The sequence below is a fragment of the Protopterus annectens genome, chromosome 12.part0 (assembly GCF_019279795.1).
Source record: "Protopterus annectens isolate FY-2018-M chromosome 12.part0, PAN1.0, whole genome shotgun sequence".
Lineage (NCBI taxonomy): Eukaryota > Metazoa > Chordata > Ceratodontiformes > Protopteridae > Protopterus > Protopterus annectens.
Window position 1 is genome coordinate 480,577,514 of NC_056746.1, and position 21,664 is coordinate 480,599,177.

Here is a 21,664-nt window from a genome sequence, read left to right on the forward strand (position 1 = left end):
ACAATCAACTCACTACAACACAGCATGGCTTTTGCCCCTCTCATAGTACCACCTCTCATCATTTACTGAAACTGTTAATTCACATAGAAGCGATGTAAGTTTGTATCCGCACTCTTTCTAGAGCTCTCAAAGGCTGTTGATACAGTTTCACATGATTAACTTCTCTATGTAATCTCTACCTTAAACCTATTACAGTCCACTTTTCTTGGCTCAAAAACTGTCAGAGCGACAACAGGCAGTTCAATGGCAATCTGGCATTTCCCCATTACTCCCAGTAACACTAGCTGTGCCACAAGGATCTATCCTTGGACAACTACTTTTCCCTGTCTTCACTAATAACCTCCACACCTCTACACCCCAAGCAGCAGTTATGCAATATGCAGATGACTCCACTCTGATATGTAATGCCTCTACCATCCAAGAATTACACAAAATCGCACAAGAATCTTTCCTATCTGTTGAATCCTGGTTATCAGACCACCACCTAATACTAAACCCCCCCCAAAAAATACTACTATTTAACCCTTCTAAATATAAACCTTCTTCTTCTCCCTTTAGCATAGTATCCAAAAATAATACCATTATATCAACTGCCAATCACACTAAACTTCTAGGGATAGAGATTGACTGCAACTTGACATTTGACATCCACATTGCCCACACCATATAAAAGACAGTATTTGCCACTCGGATTTCACACACTGAGTTACAGAATACACTCTCTTATTTCTGTTAGTTTTTGACTTCGATCATGGATAACAATTGTTATAAAGAAATCATTACTGCAGTATTAGACATTTGCCCTTCCAACCAAACTTTGGTCTCCGAAACATTCCCAGACCAGGACTAAACTCCTCAAGCTGCCCAGAATTGTCCCTCTGTTGTTTAGTTAAACATTACAGCAACCTGTGCTATATTCAGTTTTTGCTGCATGAACCAGTCTGTCATCAATATGTCTGTTCACTGGTATCTTCTATTCAGCTTCCAGAAATTGATGTCGAGAGCCTTTTTTTTTTCTAATTCAGCTTCTGTTGAGCTACTGTATTATATTCTGCTACATGCACATTTCTTTTCCTTACTGTGGCAAAAGGCTTGCCTACAGTCCGTGACATTTGTTAGTAAAAATTGTTACAAATTGTGCCAGCAGAAGACCTATTCCATCAAAGGACTCCACTTTTGGGTCATGTTTTTCTTGAGGAAAGAACCATCAAATCTCTGGGGAGTACTGTCTAACTTCAGTGTGACACTGTAATCTTACATTTCTAGAGCAGAAAAATATTTTTGGCATTGGTGCAAAGGGAATCCCAACAGAGATCCCTTGTCAAGTGATCTAAAAAAACAAAGAAATTACCCAAAAAATAAATTTAGGTACAGAAAAATGGAAAAACACAATAACTTGTCCTCAGAAAGGTGACCCTTCACTTTAGAAGTTCTCTCCCCAGGAAGTGTATCCCTACTTCGTGAGATTTAAGTTTTGTGACCCCTTTTGAATCCATTGCCTTAGTGATCTCAAGTTCTCATGGAAAAGGCATTTTTTTGGATGCTACATCTGCTAGGAGACTCTGTCTGGCTTGCCAGGCCTAATGCATAAACAGCCCTGTATGGACTTTCATAAGGACTGGGTAATTCTTAAAAATAATCTGTTCCTCCTTTATATTCAGTGTGGTCTCAAAACTGTTTTTTAAACAAACCATATAACTTTCTTTTATCCCAAATACTACAATAAGGAGAGAGGATACTGGATGTGACAAATGTACACTGATGTCTTGCTACTTAACAGAAAACATCTGATTTCAGGTAGTCTTACAAGCACTTTGCTTCATTTGTGTCAGGCAAAGCAGACCAACATAGCTTGTTTGTGCTGATGAAGTCTGCTATTTTTTTTTGGACAAATTGTTCAACAAATACTTTTATTAAATCCACACATTATTAAAATACTTTTGGCTTCAGAGTTTTTATGAATGTTGAATAGCTGACCTGGTTAAACATTTGCATTTACCCTATTTTTTGTGTTTAGACCAGAGACGACTGTCAAGGCAAACTGACTCCATAACTGCAGTGCATTTTATGGCAGGCCAGAAGAAAAGTCTGGAAGTATAACTTTGTATTATATCTGCCAGAGCAGTATCTTTTTTTCTAAGAATGTCTCTTATCAGATTAGCCATGAGGCAGCCACTCTGACCACCATATATACTTTCTCCAAACGTTTAAACATTTAGTGCAGGAGAAGCACATGGCTGTTCAACTGTTTGCAGGATATGGTGTTACCACTTTCCTCCACCTGCAGTTAACTGCTGCAGTATCTTTTCCATGGATAAGAAATGATCCTGCAATAGAGATCATTATGGTGAGTGAAGTCCAGCTGTGAGAATAAATAGCAGACATTCAGGCAAAATAATTACTGTTACAGTGTAGGCTCCCATCCAACTTTCCCTGGTGGTAACCTAATATAGTCACCTATCTTTCTTATCTGTGATGAAGGGATTTAGGGTCTGTCTTCCTCCATCTCTCATTTTCTTTAGTACAGTTTTATATAACCCTCTTCTTCCTTTAGCCTTTACCTTACAGTACCAGGCATGATCCTTATCTTACTGATCCTGTTTCCAGGCTCATCAGAATAAAATCAGGACTTAACTAGGACTGAAGATGTAAAGCACACCATGTACCTCAAAGAGAAACTTGGAAAAGTGACTTTTTCAGGCATAAGTTGCACTATCAAAGTTATAGTTCTACCATTACTGTTGTTTAACAGCGTGTGTTAATGTTTATTGTATTGTCTATCTTCTTGTATGTCACGTATGTATTGTAAATTATGTTCCCCAAGAATGTGCCTGAAAACTTAACAGCTTTGTCCATCTGAAATTCTTTGGATTTTTTTTATTGAAGGACAAAATATCTCCAGTGGTAAAAGACAAAAATCATAATTTGCATTCATTGACACTGTATAAATAGCAATTCACTTGAATAATTGCCTCATTCAGGTATAGGCAAGCCTTTGCACCATTGCTAAGGAGTGATATTTAAGCACGCTTCTCTTGGCTTTCCCTTACAGACCAGCAGCAGAAAGTACCTTGATCACTGACTACCAGTGTATTACTTTTTACACTGTCAGGATTGCTTGCAAACCTTGGCATATTTTATTGAGTAAAATTAATGAGAAATGTAGTCAACATAACGCATTTCCAAGAATCATCAGTATTATTTCCTCTCCCCTCCTGTCACTTGGAACATCTTACAAGTGGAGATCTCAGGATTTTTGCACTGTTTGATAAAAAGTTGCCAAACCATGACCTAAAGATTCATTAAATTTAGTCATTGAACTGATTGACATTGCGTACATTTTTCACAGACTAACTGAATACCATGTCCATCATTTTTGTTCATTGAGTGAAGGGTAACCATTCAAGTCCATCTCATTCAAAAGTATTTTACCAAGACTTGTTTATGCAAGCAAACCTACACAGAACATTTTATATTTTAAAATGGTGCAGTATAACTGGGGAATTGTTCTTCTACAAAAATCTGCACTATCCTAACACTGATAAGTACATAACGAAGTGTCCAATGTGGAATTGTTCCTTACAGATTATGCAGGTAAGTTATTTCTTAGTAACTCAACATGCAATTGTAAATTTCCAGGCGCAACTGCAAATTTAGAATATTAGAGTTATGAAAGCCCTTTTTCCTAAGCAGTACATGTTAAAACTTAGAGTTGAAGGCTTATTTAATACTTCATGATTCAGACAGCAATGGGGACAGAAACTGTGAAGCTCATTAGACGTTGTGCAAGTATTCTGACAAATATTGATTCTCCCACATACATCTAAACTTGTTTTTAATATGCAAAAATGTAGACATGAAAAACGTAAAAAGAAATTGTGCACTAAAATTAGGTTATACATATTTCTTTAGTTCACAGTTAGTGGACATCAAATATAATTACGTTTAAAGGAGTTTAAATTTTACATATGTCACTGTACATCCAGACTCTCTCTTGGGTACAAGTCTAAAGGATAAGAACCCTTAGGTCATGGGTGTAATTTTTAAAATGAATCCTTCATGTCTTACTGCTTAACATATTGTAGTGATGAAGATTAAACCTGTCTCTCTTGCTGCTAGCAAGAGGATGGTATGCTCATTTGTACATTAACAACTTTGATTTTTATGTTTTCAGACAAAGCAGTCTATTCCATACGAGTTCAGGACACCAGCTACTGCATTCAGGTCAAATAGGGACAAACAACATCTGTATTTTAATACGTTGACAAGGAACCAAGATCTAAGCAAGCCTAGGAAAGAGGTGACGGACAAACCTGTTCTGTACCACAGAACTGATAAAAAGGCTTCACCAGTGGCAAATGACAAAATGGAATGGACAAGCAAAATGTTCCCTAACACCCGGTCTAAACCCATAAATCCTCTGTTTCGCTCCAACTCTGCGCTTCCTCTTCATAACAAGCCCCGATCTGGCAAAACTGTATCAACTGTCAATCCTGGTTCTGAAAGTCAAAAGCCTGAAAGTTTTAAGACTCCATTTGGAATCTCCTATTCCAAGTTATCACAGTCTAGACATCTAAAGAATAAGTTAGCAAGCTATTCCAGTGTTCTTGGGTCAAAGACAAATCCTGATTCGGGGAGCCACAGAGGAGGTAGTCAGTGAATTGAACATAAACACATAGTTTGACTTTCAGAGACCTGTTTTATCTGTTGCTGCTTGTATACTATGCTATAGGGATATTGCAATTTGTATAGGGATATGTTTACATTACCTGATCGGTGCACCAGTACCAAGTGGCTAGGATAGTTAAGCCAAATGTCATGCCAGTCCATGGGAGGTCTCCACTGACTGGATCTCGAAAAAGGTGCATTGCGTCGGCCCTTGGAAGGTGGCACGTTGTATTGGGTATGATCTTCGATGGAATTGCTTTCTGGTAAACTTCTTCAAGGTTGTGGTACCCACCAATCTTGTTAAAAGCTGAACAAAAAGAGCACATATGAATACATGCTGGTCTAAAAACATCTGGCAGAATGACTGAACTGTAATAATCATACATAAATATGCAAGCTTGTGATTGAAAGGTGCCTTTGCTACATATTTGTGTGTCCAGATTTGTGTCTTACTTTTTAATGTGCAATAATAGACCTAAGCAGTTCACATTCTAATATGCGGTGCTCAAATATACCAGTGTACTTTTATGGTTGGGATTGATGTGCAGATGTTTCAAGAGGGGCATGTCTACTAGCCACGTATGGTAATACTGGTCATCTAAGATGTTTCTTGTGGTTATGGTTTCCTTTTCAGAAAGGCAAGATGGCTAATATGAAATAGCTATGATGTTAGTACCAAGGTGCAGTACTGTGGATTGGTAAATCACTTCTGAGTCAAACTCCCACACCCCACTTCCCTGGGTGCCATTGTTGCCCTGTGTCTTCCAAGTCTAAATATTGGGTGCCATTGTTGCCCTGTGTCTTCCAAGCCTAAATATTAGGCCTCCAAGTCCTACTGAATCTTTATGTTCTCGAGACTGTGTTATAATATGCCCAGTCCCCAATTAAGTTGGAATGTTTGGAAGAAAGCTAATAAAAAAAAAATGAGTACAGCTTATGTAGTCCATATTATGAGTTTACATCACACTTGGACATTTGTCACAACTGATTTCTTGCTTAGAAACACAGAAATATAAGCACATATGATCACTTACCCTCTTAAGTCTCTCCATGCTTTTGTCTAGTAAGATAAAATGCCACTTAACTTTTCCACGTCTTACAATGACTGCCTTATGAGTGTTTCAAGAATTGCCCCACTGTTTATGAACCCAAGATCTCCTTATTAAGGCTTCATACATCCTCACTATGATTGCTATCTCACATTTTCCCAAAATGGCATCCCCTCTTGCTGTCCACTTGCTGCTACATATTTTTTTTCAGATAACTAGTACCATCGCATACATTGCTGGTTCTATTGATGTCCTTCCATTGCCCTTACTTCTTGAAGCTTGTACATGAATTCTTTATAATTTTCATCTTGCTTAAAGTTTAGATCCTGTGCCAGTTTTGTTATCTCCTAAAATGTCTCCATCTTTTCTGTGCTAATTTGGGGTAGCCAGAGTAGCACTGTTTCTCTTGGGTTGTCACCAACTGTCTTCACAGACGAATTTTCCATTTCTCCCCTCTGGTGAGAGTTCAAGGTAATAGCACCACTGAAACTCTTCAGCTTTTCAGCAGTGGCACTTGCATCCAAGGTTATTAGTACATTCTTCAGAACGTGCAGTACAATATCAGACCGAGCACTATCCCATGATAACTTTAAAGTTCACCTGAGACTAAATGAACTGAGAACTAGAGAACACAAGGGTTTTAACTTTTCATTATGACCTGATAAAATGGTATAATGCTTTCCCTTTAAACAGCATTTTGAAAAAATAGTACACCATTGCATGCGGTTTAATAAAATAGTATTTTTCCATGTTGCACTGAGCACTGAAAGGTAGGATGTCAATACTATGACAATAAAAGAATGTCCATTCACTGTTGAGTAGAGTTTTGTAATTCTCGTATCCTTTGCAGAATTAATTGTTCAGTATCAAGATGTGCCCCTTCCAGTATTAGTGATAAAAACAGTGTATCTGTATATATTTCAAATATGTCTGATTTCTCCTTCAGTAACGTAACATAAAACAGCTTTTGTTGTTGTTAAAACATGAATTAAAATCTACATAAATAATGGAAACCTAGGTGGCTCAAGAGAGGCAGATGTCAGTTTTAAAACCAGCCTCAGTCAGCTAAGTTTCCTTTTTTTGCTTGGTCTCATCTTGGCAATAAGAGAAACCAGCGAGTCCAACCTGTTAACTCCCAGACATGGCAATCTGCTTAAACGTTACCAGAATATAAATCAGTGGAAGGGGAAATCTATCCACATCTTCCATGTCTACAGTTCAGCTTTTCAGCAACTCTGCCATTTGTCCAACTTGTCTGCCTACAAATTAGCAGAAGGCATGCACTGAAAGATAAATGCAGTGAGCACAATAGTTGTATCAGCATCTCCCAAATTCGATGGTCCTCATGTAATTTGAATACCCTGAAACAGAGCAGCTATCTGCTTGTACAGTCAGTAGATGACTGAAATGCTTGCTAAGTAAAAGAAAATCTGTCTCCTTATCTCTTGTCATCATTGGCAGTTTTTTCAGATGCAAATAAGGCTCTTTATGCATTCTGTCAGTGGGTCTGAGAATAAAGATATGGTGTACACTATTTCCTTTTTCCTGCCGTCCTTTCCAGTAAGATCATCATTTTAATGCAGTCAGATACAGAGTCTATAGTCTACCTGTGCTGTGGTAGATAGAAACCTACAGAAGAGAGGGGTGACCCCAGTCTGATAACTTTTGTATATCTGTGAAAAATCTCATTTCAGACATATCATGGTTTAATCCTTAAATGGAAGGGATGCATAACACTGAACAAACCTACAGGATTTGTTTATGCTGTGATTATCTAATTACGTGTCTACACAAATGAAGCTAACATCAAAAGAGTAACATGTTTCATTTTTAAATAAGTGGAAAACTCAATAAGTAGCAGATTAAACTCTTTAATAGTCTGCAAGGCATGTCTTTAGAAATTATGTCAGCATATGAGCCATAAGCATATGAGACATAATGAACAGTGGAAGACAAATGTAATTTCAGGCCTGGGTACTTGTTTACAAATCTAGATCAAAACAGTACTTTGATTTTCAGGTTCTATACAAAACCTTAAGATAATCAGTACATTTTCCTGACACGCCATCAAATGTTATGCCCCAAAATACCATGCAATAGCAGTTGTTGCCACCATACTCTGCCTATATATAAAAATGTCACACCTCTACCGTACAGTTTAAACATGCTAGCTTTGTAAGGCAAAAACTGTTACAGCAATGAATCTCAATATGTGATGGAAATGGAGCTACAGTTATGCTGAGCAATGACAGTGTATACGTGCTGTTCCTTTAGGTCACCAGTAATTGAGCAAAAATGAAAAAACAGATTAGATTTTGTCCTTTTTCCTCCTTTTTAAGTTGTATTCCTTGGTAAGAGGTGTGGTTTATTTTCATGAAAGTTTTTTGACATATACAATATTTTCAGAAATGTCACCCTGGCACGTTTAACCAGCTTCAATTAATTGGGCTTACAAATTTCCAGGGTCATATTCACATAGACATGGATTATTGAAAAGGTAGACCACCACATGTATAATACCAGATCGTAAATATTTTTATGTGAAGTTTTTCTCTGTATACCTGACATGAGATCTTGCCCATCTGTTGCATTTCCTCACAAAACAATCACCACTGTGGTCACCGCAAAGAAAAAGAAAAGTTTCCTTTCAGAGCATTCTGAGAGCCATGGTGTTCTGTTTCAGTGTTGTACACATAATTGCTAGAATTGTTCCATTTTCTGGTCCTGCCACTTAAACCACTGAAATGAAGCTAAAACAATGCAGCCTGTCCATGTTAAAGCAGGACTAATTTTCTAGAATCATTTGTAAAGAAGCCTTAACTATGGATTTATAGGAATATTGGTACATAACAGGAATGCAGTAATACATTTTGTATTGTTCTGTATATGACATATGTTTTGGGTATTTGTAAACCAGTTGTATTTAAGAACTGTACATATAAACTTCTTTTTGATATACTTTACAAGAAGATATTGCTTTTTTATTCTTTAAAGTCTGGAGAAGTTAGTGTTTTAAATATTAAATGTCAAAATTACATAAATAATTGTGGATATTTTCCTTTTTTGAAAGTACTGTGATAATATATTAGGCCTCCTTGGTATGCTTCTCAGTTTACTTCAGTTAATTTATATCTTGTACTAATCAACTTTGGTAGCCAGACAGATGCTGTTGGATTACAGTTAATAGGAAGGAAAACTGATTGTGAGTGGATGTAAAGAAATCATCACAGTGCTAACAAGAATGGCAAGTGGTCCACTAGAGTTTTCTCTAGGTTACTGTGACAAGATGTTTCATGTATAGTAAATACTATTAGATAAAAAGTCATTCTTTATAATTTGTTGTATAGTAAGGTGACACAGCTCCCAAATTTGTTGGCGGGTAAAGAGTACTTTATTGCGTGTATGCAGACAACTTGCCCCCCCCCACACACACACACACACACACACACACACACATATATATATATATATATATATATATATATATATATATATACATATAAAGCCACAACCCCTTTTTCCCATTTTTGCACATGGGGTCGTGGTGTCACTTCAACAGTGACCATCTACAGCCAAGGTTTAAAGCACCGAGTGCCTAGCCCTGGCATGGTAGGTTACCCACATCACACACTCACATGTCCACTTATATCTATGGCCAATTTAGAATCTCCAGTCCATCTACTTCATGTCTTTGGAATGTGGGACAAAACTGGAGCACCTGGAGGAAACCCACGAGCACACAGGGTGGACATGCAGACCTCTCTCTTTTTGTATGTATGTATATATATATATATATATATATATATGTATGTATGTGTGTATATATATATATATATATATATATATATATATACACACACACACACACACACACACACACACACACACACCACTTTTATTTAGATATACTTTGTAATGTATATATATTTTTAACACCTTTATTGAATTATCACTTGTGACATAAGCAAACTTACATTTACATAAAAGTAATCACACCACATGAACAAGTTCACATTTACAAACATTGTAATTCATATCTATTTTTATATATCATAAAAGCTAAGCACCATTACATAAAATATTTGATTCCTTCTTTCTCTTAAACTTCATTCTTTCTCCAAACCATTTTCTGCATGTATTGTTCCCCCAATTTCCATTTTATCTATGTAATTTATTCCCACTCTTTTTCTAAAAAGTATAGTTGGTTTAGATTTTGATTTCCATTTTCTAGCAGTTGCTTTTTTGGCAGGTGGCAGAATTAAACTCAACAAGGCTTTACTATGTCTAGACAATTCAGATCATGTATCACAGCTAAAAACAAAAAATCACTTCCTAAGTTACACTCATTTACTCACCGAGTATTCCTGACAGAGTCAGGAATTTTTAAAATCTGCCAACTGATTAGACTAAAAAAATATATGTTCACAGTTACCTCGTTCTTCCCCATCACACTTCCAACATTTGCTATCTACCCAATGAAAAATTTGTTGGAGTCTGCTCTGCTTGGGGTATATAAGTATCTATGCAAATACTTCCAGAAAAACATCCTAAATCTTCTGGATTTTAATATTTGGAAGCATACATATGTGCTCCCATCATTTTTGTGAATAGCATATTTAATCATCTCTCTTCCCAATCTTTTTTGGCCTCTTATGTTTGATTACTACAGTTAATGTGCAATATTTTATGTGCCCTATTAATTATCCCTTTTTAACATTAGCTTCTGTTCTAGATTCAATTAAAAACTCAACCAGAGCAATCTTTCACTTAGAACTCCCCTATCCTTTTCTGTTTGCCTATACTCTATCAATGCCTGACAGGGAGGGCAAACTCTTGCCTGTAGTCCAAATATCTTCTTGGCCTCTTCCCATTATATTTTCTTTTCTAATTATTTATTCCCAATATCTTGATTCCTATGACTTTTCTGAAGGATCTGCATCCAAAATCCCATTCTTTCCTTATCGTCATTGTTTCATCATCCCTTTCTTTAAATTGTGTTTTTTTTCCTGCTTGTGTTATGTATAAGAGCCTTAACTGTGTAGCTCTAAAATATTACTTCAAATGAGGTAAAACTAAGGCTCCTTGTTTTAGTGGAAAAATCAGCTTATCCCATTTGACTCTTGTCTTTAGCTCCTTATTGATTACTATCCACAACTTCTCCTCTGGTTGATAAAAATATGATACATGGGTACATAGTCTATAGCTACATCCATTTTGTAATATACCATAAATATATGGGTATTGTTCAACCAATTCATATGTGGGTACATAGCCTATAGCTACATCCTTTTTTTATCTCCCAAAAAGCCCAGAAATCTCTCAGAATATTCCACAACATTGAAATGTCTTTTACAGTCTATTAGGTATAAAATAATAATAATAACCTGCAAATAAATCCACTTTTTTGAACAATATACCAACTACATCCTTTAATTTCTAAGTCCCTTATTTTCTTTGCCAGTGGTTCTAAATATAATGCAAATAACAAAGGGGAAAGAGATGACCCCTGTCTGGTTCCCACTTTTCAGACACAATTCATCAGAGAGGATCCCACACACTTTTTTTGCCTCTGATCCTCCTATATCCTTCTAATTAACCTTATTATTGTATGAGTAAATGCAAATGCTTACATTGCCTTACTCATAAAATCCCAACTTACTCTATCAAATGCTTTCTCTGTATCAAGACCCACCACTAGCAGTTTTTTTTCTTGCATTCTGCTTCCCTCTGGATTATCATTGTTCTATTAATGTCATCAGAAATTTGTCTCCTATTCATAAAACCACATTGGTCCATATCTGTCAATTGTGTCATCACCTTTGCCATTCTTTTAGCCATTATAGACATAAACACTTTGTAATCATGGTTTAAATTGGCCTATGAAGCTGGATCAGATGGGTCTCTACCATCTTTGAGTATTACAGCCACCACCACCTTTTTCCAGAATATTGACGCCGCCTCTCCTTTTAAATTACTGTTAAACAAAAGCTTCTAGATTTTTATCAATTTCTTCCCTCCTAGCTTCCAAACTTTCACTGGAATACCATCTATCTCTGGAAACTTTTCTGTGGATTTGTTGTACATCAGCATTTTTATCTCCTCTCCTTCTATCTTAACTGTTACTTGTTGAGTCTCATCTGCCTCTAACTGAGGCATATTTATGTCATCTGAAAATATTTTCATTTGTGCTTTTTCTTGATTTCCCCACTTCTCTGTTTATACAAACTTTCATAAAATTTCCAGAATATCTCTAAGACCTGTACAGGATTTCTGGTTATTTTTTTTGTTTATACAGGCCCCAAGTTTGGCAACAACCCTTTCTACTTTGTTTCTTAAGTCATTGTGCCAAATGTTTTTGTGCATTGAAGTTATCAAAAAGTATTTGCTTAAAAGCAATCTTTCTAAACTCATTTATATTATCCAGATACTCCATTATCTTTTCTTTAGCATTCTGCAACTCTCTCTTCTTATGTGATATTTCCCTTATTTTGTAATACTTTAACCTTTGTCAGCCCCTGTAAATAATTATTTCTTATTGTTAACCAGATCACTTTTTCTTTTATTTATACCTTATTTTTATTTTAAACTCCTTTTCATTTTATTGCAGTAAGTAGCTATAACTTCTGGAGTACTTTCTATCTTCCCTAATAACTCCCCAGATAATTTCTACTACCTATTCCTCAAACTCCTCCCTTTTTAACAGATAAGTGGGGAAGCACCAGTACCTCATGTTTACTTCATTACTCTGTACATTTATCTTCATAATTACTGGCACATGGTCTGAAATGGTTATTGACTGTGTATCAGATTTCTCAGTTAAATAACCGGTTCCTGTGAAAATAATTTGTCAAGTCTAGCTCAATTATTGTACTTGGGGAATAATCCGTAAATTCTCTGAGTTCCTGTTAATGAATTTTTGTCTTTCATACCAAATATTTTCATAATTTCTTCAGAAATCTACACTTTTTTTGTTAATTTTCCCTAGGCCCCTCACGTACATCCTCATTGTTGTAAATTAAAGTTTCAGTGACCTCCTGTAAGTACAATTCCCTGCAGAAAGCTTATTTCTTCCGATTTTTTTAAGCTCCAAAACAGCAGTTTTAGGTAGAGTATAAATACATGCCAGCGTGATCCTCATTTCTTGTTAGTAGCCTCTTACAACTACAAACCTCCCATTATTATCGTTTTCCTCTTCTATCATTACTGGAGCTCCTCTAGCAATTAATATAAGTTCTCCTGGTTTCCTTTCTCCCTTATAGTCTCAAAATATCTATCGCAAAAGCCCTTCTTTATCAAGTTCACACGATCAGTTATCTCTAAATGTGTTTCCTGTAGCATTGATATTTGACTCTGCATTTCCTAATATAGCTTTTGTAATACATGCACCCATTGATGTTTGGTAGGTTAATCCATTATACTTTTTTTCTTAAAACTGGAACCTATCACATTTTAAAAGAACACTCCCATAACCTTTCAACTTAATACAAACACACACAATTATGTACATGTTTAAATAATGAAGTTTAACCTTCCTAACAGGAACATTTTTGCCAAATAGACAGCTAACACAGGCCCTATTTAACCTGAAATTGAGGTTGTTGATGCTAAGATTCATGTTATTGCCTGTGCTTCTACTTACCCTACTTGGTCTTTTTTATCTTTATTTATCCTCCCCATATGTAAAAATTACTTGCATGCTTTCAGAAATCGTTAATTTTTGGCCTTGAAGAAACAAGTGTTCTGTCTTTTATTGCCCTGTTATTAGCTTGCCTTCATGAAAATGTAAGCAAAAAAAAGAAAAATGTAGTCCTATTTTGCAGCCTGATAGACAAGCTGAATCATTTATTGCTCAAATAAAACTTTTCATTATATTTAGTGTTTCCATATTTACTTGTTTCCACTTAAAATTTATGGTCTTAATCCAGAAATTTAGCTATGCAAAAGTAAGAGAAAATTTATCAGATTTATGTATATTATGATCTGTGTACTTTAACCCACACACCCCACCCCCACCCACCGCAGTAACCCAAGATTATAGCCTTTTAATTTAAGCATGCCTTTGTCTAGGTTTTCTTTTTGCATTGTATTGCTTACATTTTTAATACCAAAAAAAGAGAAAAGAAAGAGAAGGAAAGAAAAAAGGACATCTGTATAGTTCAATAACTTTGTCACATACAAGAACTAAAAATAATTTGGTATAAAATATGCAATTGATACATGAAAACTTTCATAGAAGAGAAAATTATTTACTTAGTTATCTTTTTCCTTCCTCTTCCCCTCAGAGTCCATCCAAACAGTACTGCCATGAAGTGAAGCAAATGCTTTATAGTTCCTCACAAGTTTAAGAAAGTCAAAAGCCCACTATTTTCCATTTATATTTCACAAATGCAATTGATGCTTTGCAGTCTCACATTTATTCACTAATTGGTCAAATCTTGTGCTTTTCACTATTTCTCAGCTATTTTCCTGTAGAACAATAGGAAAACGTTTCACTGGCAAAGTCTCTGTCTGCTTCATTAGTATTATTAGAAGAATGAGAAGTTGAATCCGCTTCTGCTTGATGGCTCATTTTTGTTGTACAAACTTTGCGTTTCCTACTTGGCCTGTTCTGCATCAAAAAATGACTGATCCACCAAGAAAAATATTCTGAATACAGATGTATACAGCAGCTCAAATCTCACAGCTGCCTCGCAACATTCCCTGATTATTGGTATAATGTTTTTTCTTTTCTCCCTGGTGTACAGTGAATAATTGGTTTCTACAAATACTCTGCTGTCTGAGTTTTGTAAGGGTCAACTCTTTCTGCTGGTATGTTTGCATCTTTATTAAAAAATGTATTGGCTGCTTCTCATGGAAAGATTTGCAGCATACAAACAGCGTGCCCTTTCAATTAACATTTCTTGCTGTGGAATGCCAGTCAAGTTGCTTATGTGTGCCTTCATAAAATGTATGTAGTCCGTTCCTTCTAGTTTCTCTGGTACAGTGGAAAATCTCGGATTTTCCCTACATTTTCTAATTCTACCATTTTTGAAACCTCTCATCTTGAGCAGTGTCATACTTGGCCAGCCTTTTCTTCATTTTAACCTCTGATTTCTGAAGTTGTATCAACTCATCTGAATATCTTACAAACAGGAAAAAGAGCACACCAGCAACTAAGGTAAACAGATCCCATAGTACAAAAACAAGCAAAATTAGAAATAAACTGCACTGGATCCAAAACACTGCCAGTTCAAAATTCTTATTTTATTAAAACCTGGTAAGCACTTTCACGAGAATTATTTAATCAGACCAAACAATACACTCAAAACATGAAGACTACTTTTAAAAACTTGTTATCCAATCAAATAATCGTACAGCCTAATTCAGCAAATGCTCTTTAAAGAAATAAACACACCTGTAATACATAAAGGATCATAGGAAGTTACTAAGCTATTGGCCCTAAGGCCCTTATAAGCCTAGCCAAGAGTTTAGCCCATGCATAGACAAATCAGCACCTGATGCCCCTGTCCAGCAAGGACACGGGCGAAATCCCAGGAATGTATTTTCTATTTCCCATCCAGTTATCCAGATTGCGCTTACAAGGGGGTAAGGAGGTTCTCTGCTTGACGTGGAGAGGGAGTTTATTCCATAGATAGAGGAGTATCTGGGACACAAATCTGTCCTGCCAGCAAGTCCTATTGATATTGCAGACCAGGTTGAGGCCACATGTGTGGGTTACTCGAGTGGAGCTTGACTTGTGGATATGCAGCAGTCCCATCAAGGCAGGGTTCAAGATCACCTTGTATGCCAGACAGAGGTCACCTCTGAGGAGTCTGTATGAAACAGAGTAGAGGAGATAGGGATTTTAGCCTGCCTGTGTATGGTAGATTTTTGAGGCCCTGGAGTCTCCTGGTGAGGAAACTCTGTGGTCTCTCCAGCTGCTGCATGTGCTTTGAGTTACATGCTGAATGGGGAATTGTACTCCATAATGGGCTTTATAAAGGAAGAATACAGGGATGTTATGACCTTCCTTTCCATACAATGGAAGCGACATGGTGGTCAAAAGGCTATCAATCTGGGTGCCCAAATCCCTCACAACTGACTGCGTGCTTAGAATGTTATTAATGTAATAATTTGTGAGGACATCTCTCACCCCAAAGGGGGTGATGATGCATTTTTTTGTATTCAGCTTGAGGCCATGTTTCTGGCACCAGTCGTTTGGGTGAGACCCTCTTGGAAGATGTCCACATCACTAGGGGAATTGATGACCCTGCCCAACTTGCCATCATCTGCAAACATGGTCAGCCATAGCCCACTGGTTTTGGTCTGTACCTCAGAAAAGTATATCCCAAATAACAGAGGCTCCAAGACCGAACCCTGGAGTATGCCACTCAATATGGGTCTACTGCTTGAGGTGGCTTCGCCTATTTTGACTAGGTGGGTTTTGTCAGTGAGCCAGTTGGCTACACATCTGGTAACTTATGGATTCATGCCTAGTTGAGAGAGTTCATTATGCCCGAGTGGGGAATAGTGTCGAAGCATAAAGGTTTCTTAAATTATCAATGAAGCACTGTACTAGCTATAAACAAATCCTTGACTGACAGCCCCCGTTAATAAATTAAAAACAATAAGTGCAAAAGCTGAGCTAACAAGCAAATCCATTCTGCATGAGAAAATGATAAAATAACATATAAATATACTATTAAGGAATAACCTTATAAATGTGACAAAAAAGACCGCTTCCAAAAGATGTATATATACGTTTTGTTCAACTTGCTTAGAAATGTGTCTAACTTGCAAAAGAAACTTTTAATAATGCATATCCATTTGAGCCCTTTACTCCATCTGCCTTATAATCATAAAATATGCTTCCTATATGAAAACAGTAAGGTAACATGCACTACTAGAAAATGGCCCAAAAACAGCTTCCAAAGAAATAAATATATATGTATTTCTTGTATCCAACTTTGAAACCGAACCAGTGGCAAACCAGTAGACCAAAAATCCACGACTGTTGTTGAAAATTTATTGTAAGCGCTTTCATGCACTAAATTCTGTGCACTTCTTCAGACAAATACTCAAACACTAAGGACGTATATACCATCCACGCCTAATTGAAAGTAATTATACAAATTAATTAAGATTTAAAGCTAAATAAGCTTAAAATGTTATCCAAGCTAACTTAACATTCATAAGTCAGATCAAAGTCAACACTACCCAGCTACGAACAGATAGATACATCTACTCTTATAAAGAATAATAAATGTAAATTATACATAAAAATACATAAAAAATGTGTATACACTTTAATTAACGTTCTAATGCTTTTAGTTTAAGCAAACACTTGATAGAACATGACTCATTATTCCCAGGATAAGCATATGCATTTGATTTAAGTTGCCATAGCAACTCTTGTTCCTCCAGTTTCAAATGCCAAGGTCGTGATCCTCAGGGTGAATTTCCTATCTCCCATCCAATCGTCAAGGTTCCTTTTGAAGAGGGCCAAAGAGGCACTTTGCTTGACATGTATGGGCAGTCTGTTCCAGAGTCTGGGGAGTCTCTGGGTCAGGAACCTATCCCTCTAGCATGTTTTGTTCATTGTGATGACAAGATTTAGATCCCTGGAGCATGTGGCTCTGAGGGATTGGGATTTCTTTAAGTGTAGCATGTTCAACAGCTCTGTGTTTGATATGGCCTTGTATGTTAAGCAGAGATCCTCTGAGTAGACGATATGCGATAGAGTATGGCTGGAGTTGTTTTAGATGGTCAGCATAGGGCATCTGCTTTAGGCCTGTGATTCTTTTAGTGAGGTCTTTCTGCGGCCTTTTCAGTTGTTGCAGATGTCTTGAGAGGTACATACCAAATGAGGCATTGTATTCTATAATAGGTCTAATGTGGGATGAGTACAGTGGGACAATGACCTCCTTTTTTCTGGATGAAAAGCTCTTAGTGATGAGGTGTGCCTTATAGAAGGATTTCCTGACTGTTGTGGTGATGTGGTTATCAAAAGTGAGACCACTGTCCACCTGCGTTCCTAAGTCTCATCATACTTTCGGTGTTTAGTGTACTGCCTCCTATGTGGTAATTAACGGGTACATGTTTTTTCCCAAAGGGGATAACTATACATTTCTTGGCATTGAGCTTGAGCCCATGGCTCTGGCACCAAGCATCAGTTTCTGTAAGGCCCTTTTGTAGAATATCCACATCATTTGGGGACTCAGTAATGGCTCCCAGTTTGCAGTCATCTGCAAAATTTGTTAGCCAGAGTCCCTTAGTGTTGGCCTGTACTTCAGAGAAGTAGATGGTAAACAAAAGCGGTCCCAGGACGGAACCCCAAGGTACTCCACTTGTCACATGTCTGGAGCTGGATTTGGAGTCTGCTACTTTTACAGTGTGGGTTCTGTCAGTAAGCCAGTTGGCAACCCATCGAGTGATGTAGGGATTAATGCCCAGCCTAGTAAGTTTATCTGTGGTTCCAGAGTGGGGGAATAGTGTCAAAGGCCTTGGCAAGGTCCGGATAGGCTGTGTGGACTGCCTTACCCTCATCCACAGCTCTGGAGACTGATATGAAGAAATCAATGAGGTTCAGGAGACGAGCTCGGCCCTTCATGAACCCAAACTGGGTGGGGTCCAATTTTTGAAGTTTGCCAATGTCTTTGTTTGCAAGTTCCATGATAATATGTTCCATGGCCTTGCAGATCAGGCTCATCAGACTGATGGGGCAGTAGTTCCCAGGATCCAAGGTGGATCCTTCCTTGTGGAGTGGGATAACTGTAGCTGTGCACCACTCAGTGGGCACAAAACCTGAGGTGAGGCTATGATGAAACATGACACTTCGGTGAGGTGCCAGTTCATTTTGTATTTCATTTAGTACACAGCCCAGGATGTCGTCTGGTCCCATGGATGCTGTATTGTTAGCTTTGAATAGTGCGTTTTTTACCTGGGTGGCCATTATTACTGGAATTTGGCAATCATTTGGTATTGAGATGGGCCCTTTAGGGGGTGAGAGGGGAGTGAAGTTGGCACTGAATTGATCTGCCAGGATATTGGCAATAACCTTGGGATCAGCATATTTAATGCATGTCACAGGATGAGTGAATTTACCACTACTGTCAATGTATTGACAAAAATTACATACATTGCATGGCTTGGTACATCCATATTCTTTTAAATAAAGGCTATTTCCTTGGCAAGTGCCTTTATAGCCACATAAGTCTCTTTATGGACTTTTTGTTTTTGAACCTAAAATTGGATCTATTTCCTACAAGATCTCTAATTTTACTATCAGTATTCAATATATTCCAATGCTTATCAATAATGTTTTTGATGTATCTGTTGTCATTACTGAAAAAGAGTATTTAGTATTTTCTACTGCTTGTGTCTTCTTGACATATTTTTGTTCCTTACCTCTAGAAGAATCTGGACATAAAGAGCTAGTTCTCTTGTAACATATATTTTCAAATACAGATGTAATATCAGATGGACTATGTCCTCTCATGATGAAAACCACTGTCGGATACATTGTCTTGGTGCTCTTATGCCTTGTCCTTTTACAATGTTAGAGAAAACATGAAAAGGATCCATACTATTCCTATGAAGTAACTTGTTACGATAACAGGGTTTTCTATAAATCTCTGTGATGATTTTCCCCTGTCCTTCATTTTTAACCTTAGCATCTAAGAAATCTATAGTCTGTGCACTCTTTCTAATTTCAAACTTCAGGAAGGTGTCGACATTCTGTAAAAAATTACAGAAAAACTCAAAACTCTGTGTCATTACCTGTCCAAACGAAAAACAAGTAGTCTACAAAACAACAGTAGAATAGGATGTGCCTCTGGAATTCTTCCTTACCCAGGATATATTTTCCTTCCCAAACAGCCATAAATAGGTTGGCGTAGCTATTTGTATAAGCGGTGCCCATAGTTACACCATCAAGCTGCAAGTAATGGCTGCCATTAAAAAGGAACGCATTATTGGTCAAGGCTAAAGTCATAAAGGTACATAATACTGCAATAACTCTCTTGTACTCACTGTTTTGCATCAAATATTCTGTTAATGCTGTAACTCCATTCTCATTCGGTATCTTGGTGAAAAGAGAACATAACATCCATAATAACAAAATAAAATTCCCCAAGTTTATCCCATTCAGAAAATAATTCATACAAATCTTGTAGAAAATTCTTTGTATCTTGCAGTGTATACTTATCGGTAGTAACTACAGGTCGTATTCGCTTTTCTATGAAAATAGAAAGGAGTTCTGTTAGCCATCCATCCCCTGATACTATAGGTAGTAGAGGTGGATGCTGTGGATGTTTATGGATTTTTAGAATGCATTGAATACAAGGTATCCTTAACAAGACAATATTTATATTAATCTGTGATATGCCTACAATTCAGAAGTTGTAACAGCATCATATCTATATGACTCTTAATCTTGTATATTTCTATGGAATCTAAAACCTATAAACATTTCAACCATCATGTTTATATAAAAAGATGTATCCATAATGACAGTTGGTCCGTCCTTATCATCCGGTTTTATAATGATGTCACAATTGCTCTGCAGATCTCTGAGCTTTTTGTTCCTGTCTATTTAAATTATAAAACTTCCTCTTGTCTTGTGAATGATTAAACAGTGAGTAGAAGTCCTCAATACACAATTTCCAAAAGCTTCCAACAGCGGATGGTTTATAGGCACAAAACTACTTGTTTTTTTATAACTACATGCATTAACAGTACCTGATTCAGATGCTGAAATTTGCTTCTGTAACATCACATTATGAAGAAACATTTTCAGGTCCAATATTGTTTCTGTCAAGTCTGCCGGTTGCGAAGGAAAAAAATTAGGTCCTTTTTCTAGGACAGATTTTTCATGGATGGTTAACACTTTGTTAGAAATGTTCCATATTAGTGATGTTTCGCATTGGTCCACATCTTCTTGATGGTTTGGAACCCTTCTCCATCTGATACAAATTTCCTTTTCTGTCTCCCCCCTGCTTCTGGATTGACTTCAGCTGTAGTTGGTGTTGTGCCATATGGGTAAAGGGAGCATCATGAAAGAAGAATCTTGTTTTTTTTTTTTGAAAATGTCTTAGTGGCCACTGGCAAAAATTGTTTCTGTCTCACTGCTGGTTGATCATCACCATGTATGATGACCATTCCCATGACTTCTGACGTGACACAGTTGCTCCTTTCTCAGTTGACACCTCCTGTACTAGTGGACTCTCTCACCACTTCTTGAATAAAACATTTAGCTGGACCATTACTCTGGATTCTGTACTGACTACTAGCATCTCCTAATGGAGTTGATGGCACAGAAACATGATTTTCTGTCGTCACTTCCATAGGGTCGTTCATGTCATTCTCTTTATTAGCTTTATTCTGATCATGTACTTCTCTATGTGATTTAGGCCAGAGGAATACTCTCCCCATGTGAAAATCTTGCAAAGTCCTTTATTATGGTTTTTAAACTTGCCTTGAATTAATTTTCTTTCATAAAGTTCTATAGTGTCAAATACTTGTGTGAGCTTGGTATCAATGCAAATTAAAACAGTAGGCAGAAGGCAGCATGGATTCCTAGCTAAAATATTACACAAAACAATATATTTTTAATTCCAGAATGTTGTAATTATTTTCTAAAGTGCTTCAGCATTAGCCTTTGTAATTATCTTCTAAAGTGCTTTTGCATAAACCTTTAAAGAAGTTACAAACAGTCCCCTTAATTTAAAGCAGACTTGGTAAGTACTATTACCAGTTTAGCAAATACTAACATTTAATGTGGGGAAAAGAATGGAAGGAGAGAATGGAAAGAAAAAGTCTTCGTTACTAGTAGCTGTAATTTTTAAAATGTTAGCCTGTACTTACTTATTTTTATGGAACTGATTTTTTAAAGTGTAGTGTTGCTCTCCAGTAGGGTAACAAGGGTATCCAGTTAGAGTTGCGGATGTGCCTGTGCGAACATTAGTCAA

General features: G+C 36.9%; 2 protein-coding genes across 2 annotated transcripts in view; one reads left to right on the forward strand and one right to left on the reverse strand.

Annotated features, from left to right (window-relative positions):
* FAM83G (family with sequence similarity 83 member G) overlaps positions 1–8,315 on the forward strand; it is a 254,449-nt gene extending 246,134 nt beyond the window's left edge. Inside the window, exon 5 of the mRNA XM_044089580.1 lies at positions 4,175–8,315. Within this exon, the coding sequence (XP_043945515.1) occupies positions 4,175–4,660 (486 nt within the window). The 3' untranslated portion in view covers positions 4,661–8,315. The remainder of the gene's footprint in view (positions 1–4,174) is intronic.
* The window catches only part of SLC5A10 (solute carrier family 5 member 10), a 1,811,293-nt gene that overhangs the window by 822,362 nt on the left and 967,267 nt on the right, over positions 1–21,664 (reverse strand). Inside the window, exon 8 of the mRNA XM_044089581.1 lies at positions 4,770–4,975. Coding sequence (XP_043945516.1) covers positions 4,770–4,975 — 206 coding nt within the window. The remainder of the gene's footprint in view (positions 1–4,769; positions 4,976–21,664) is intronic.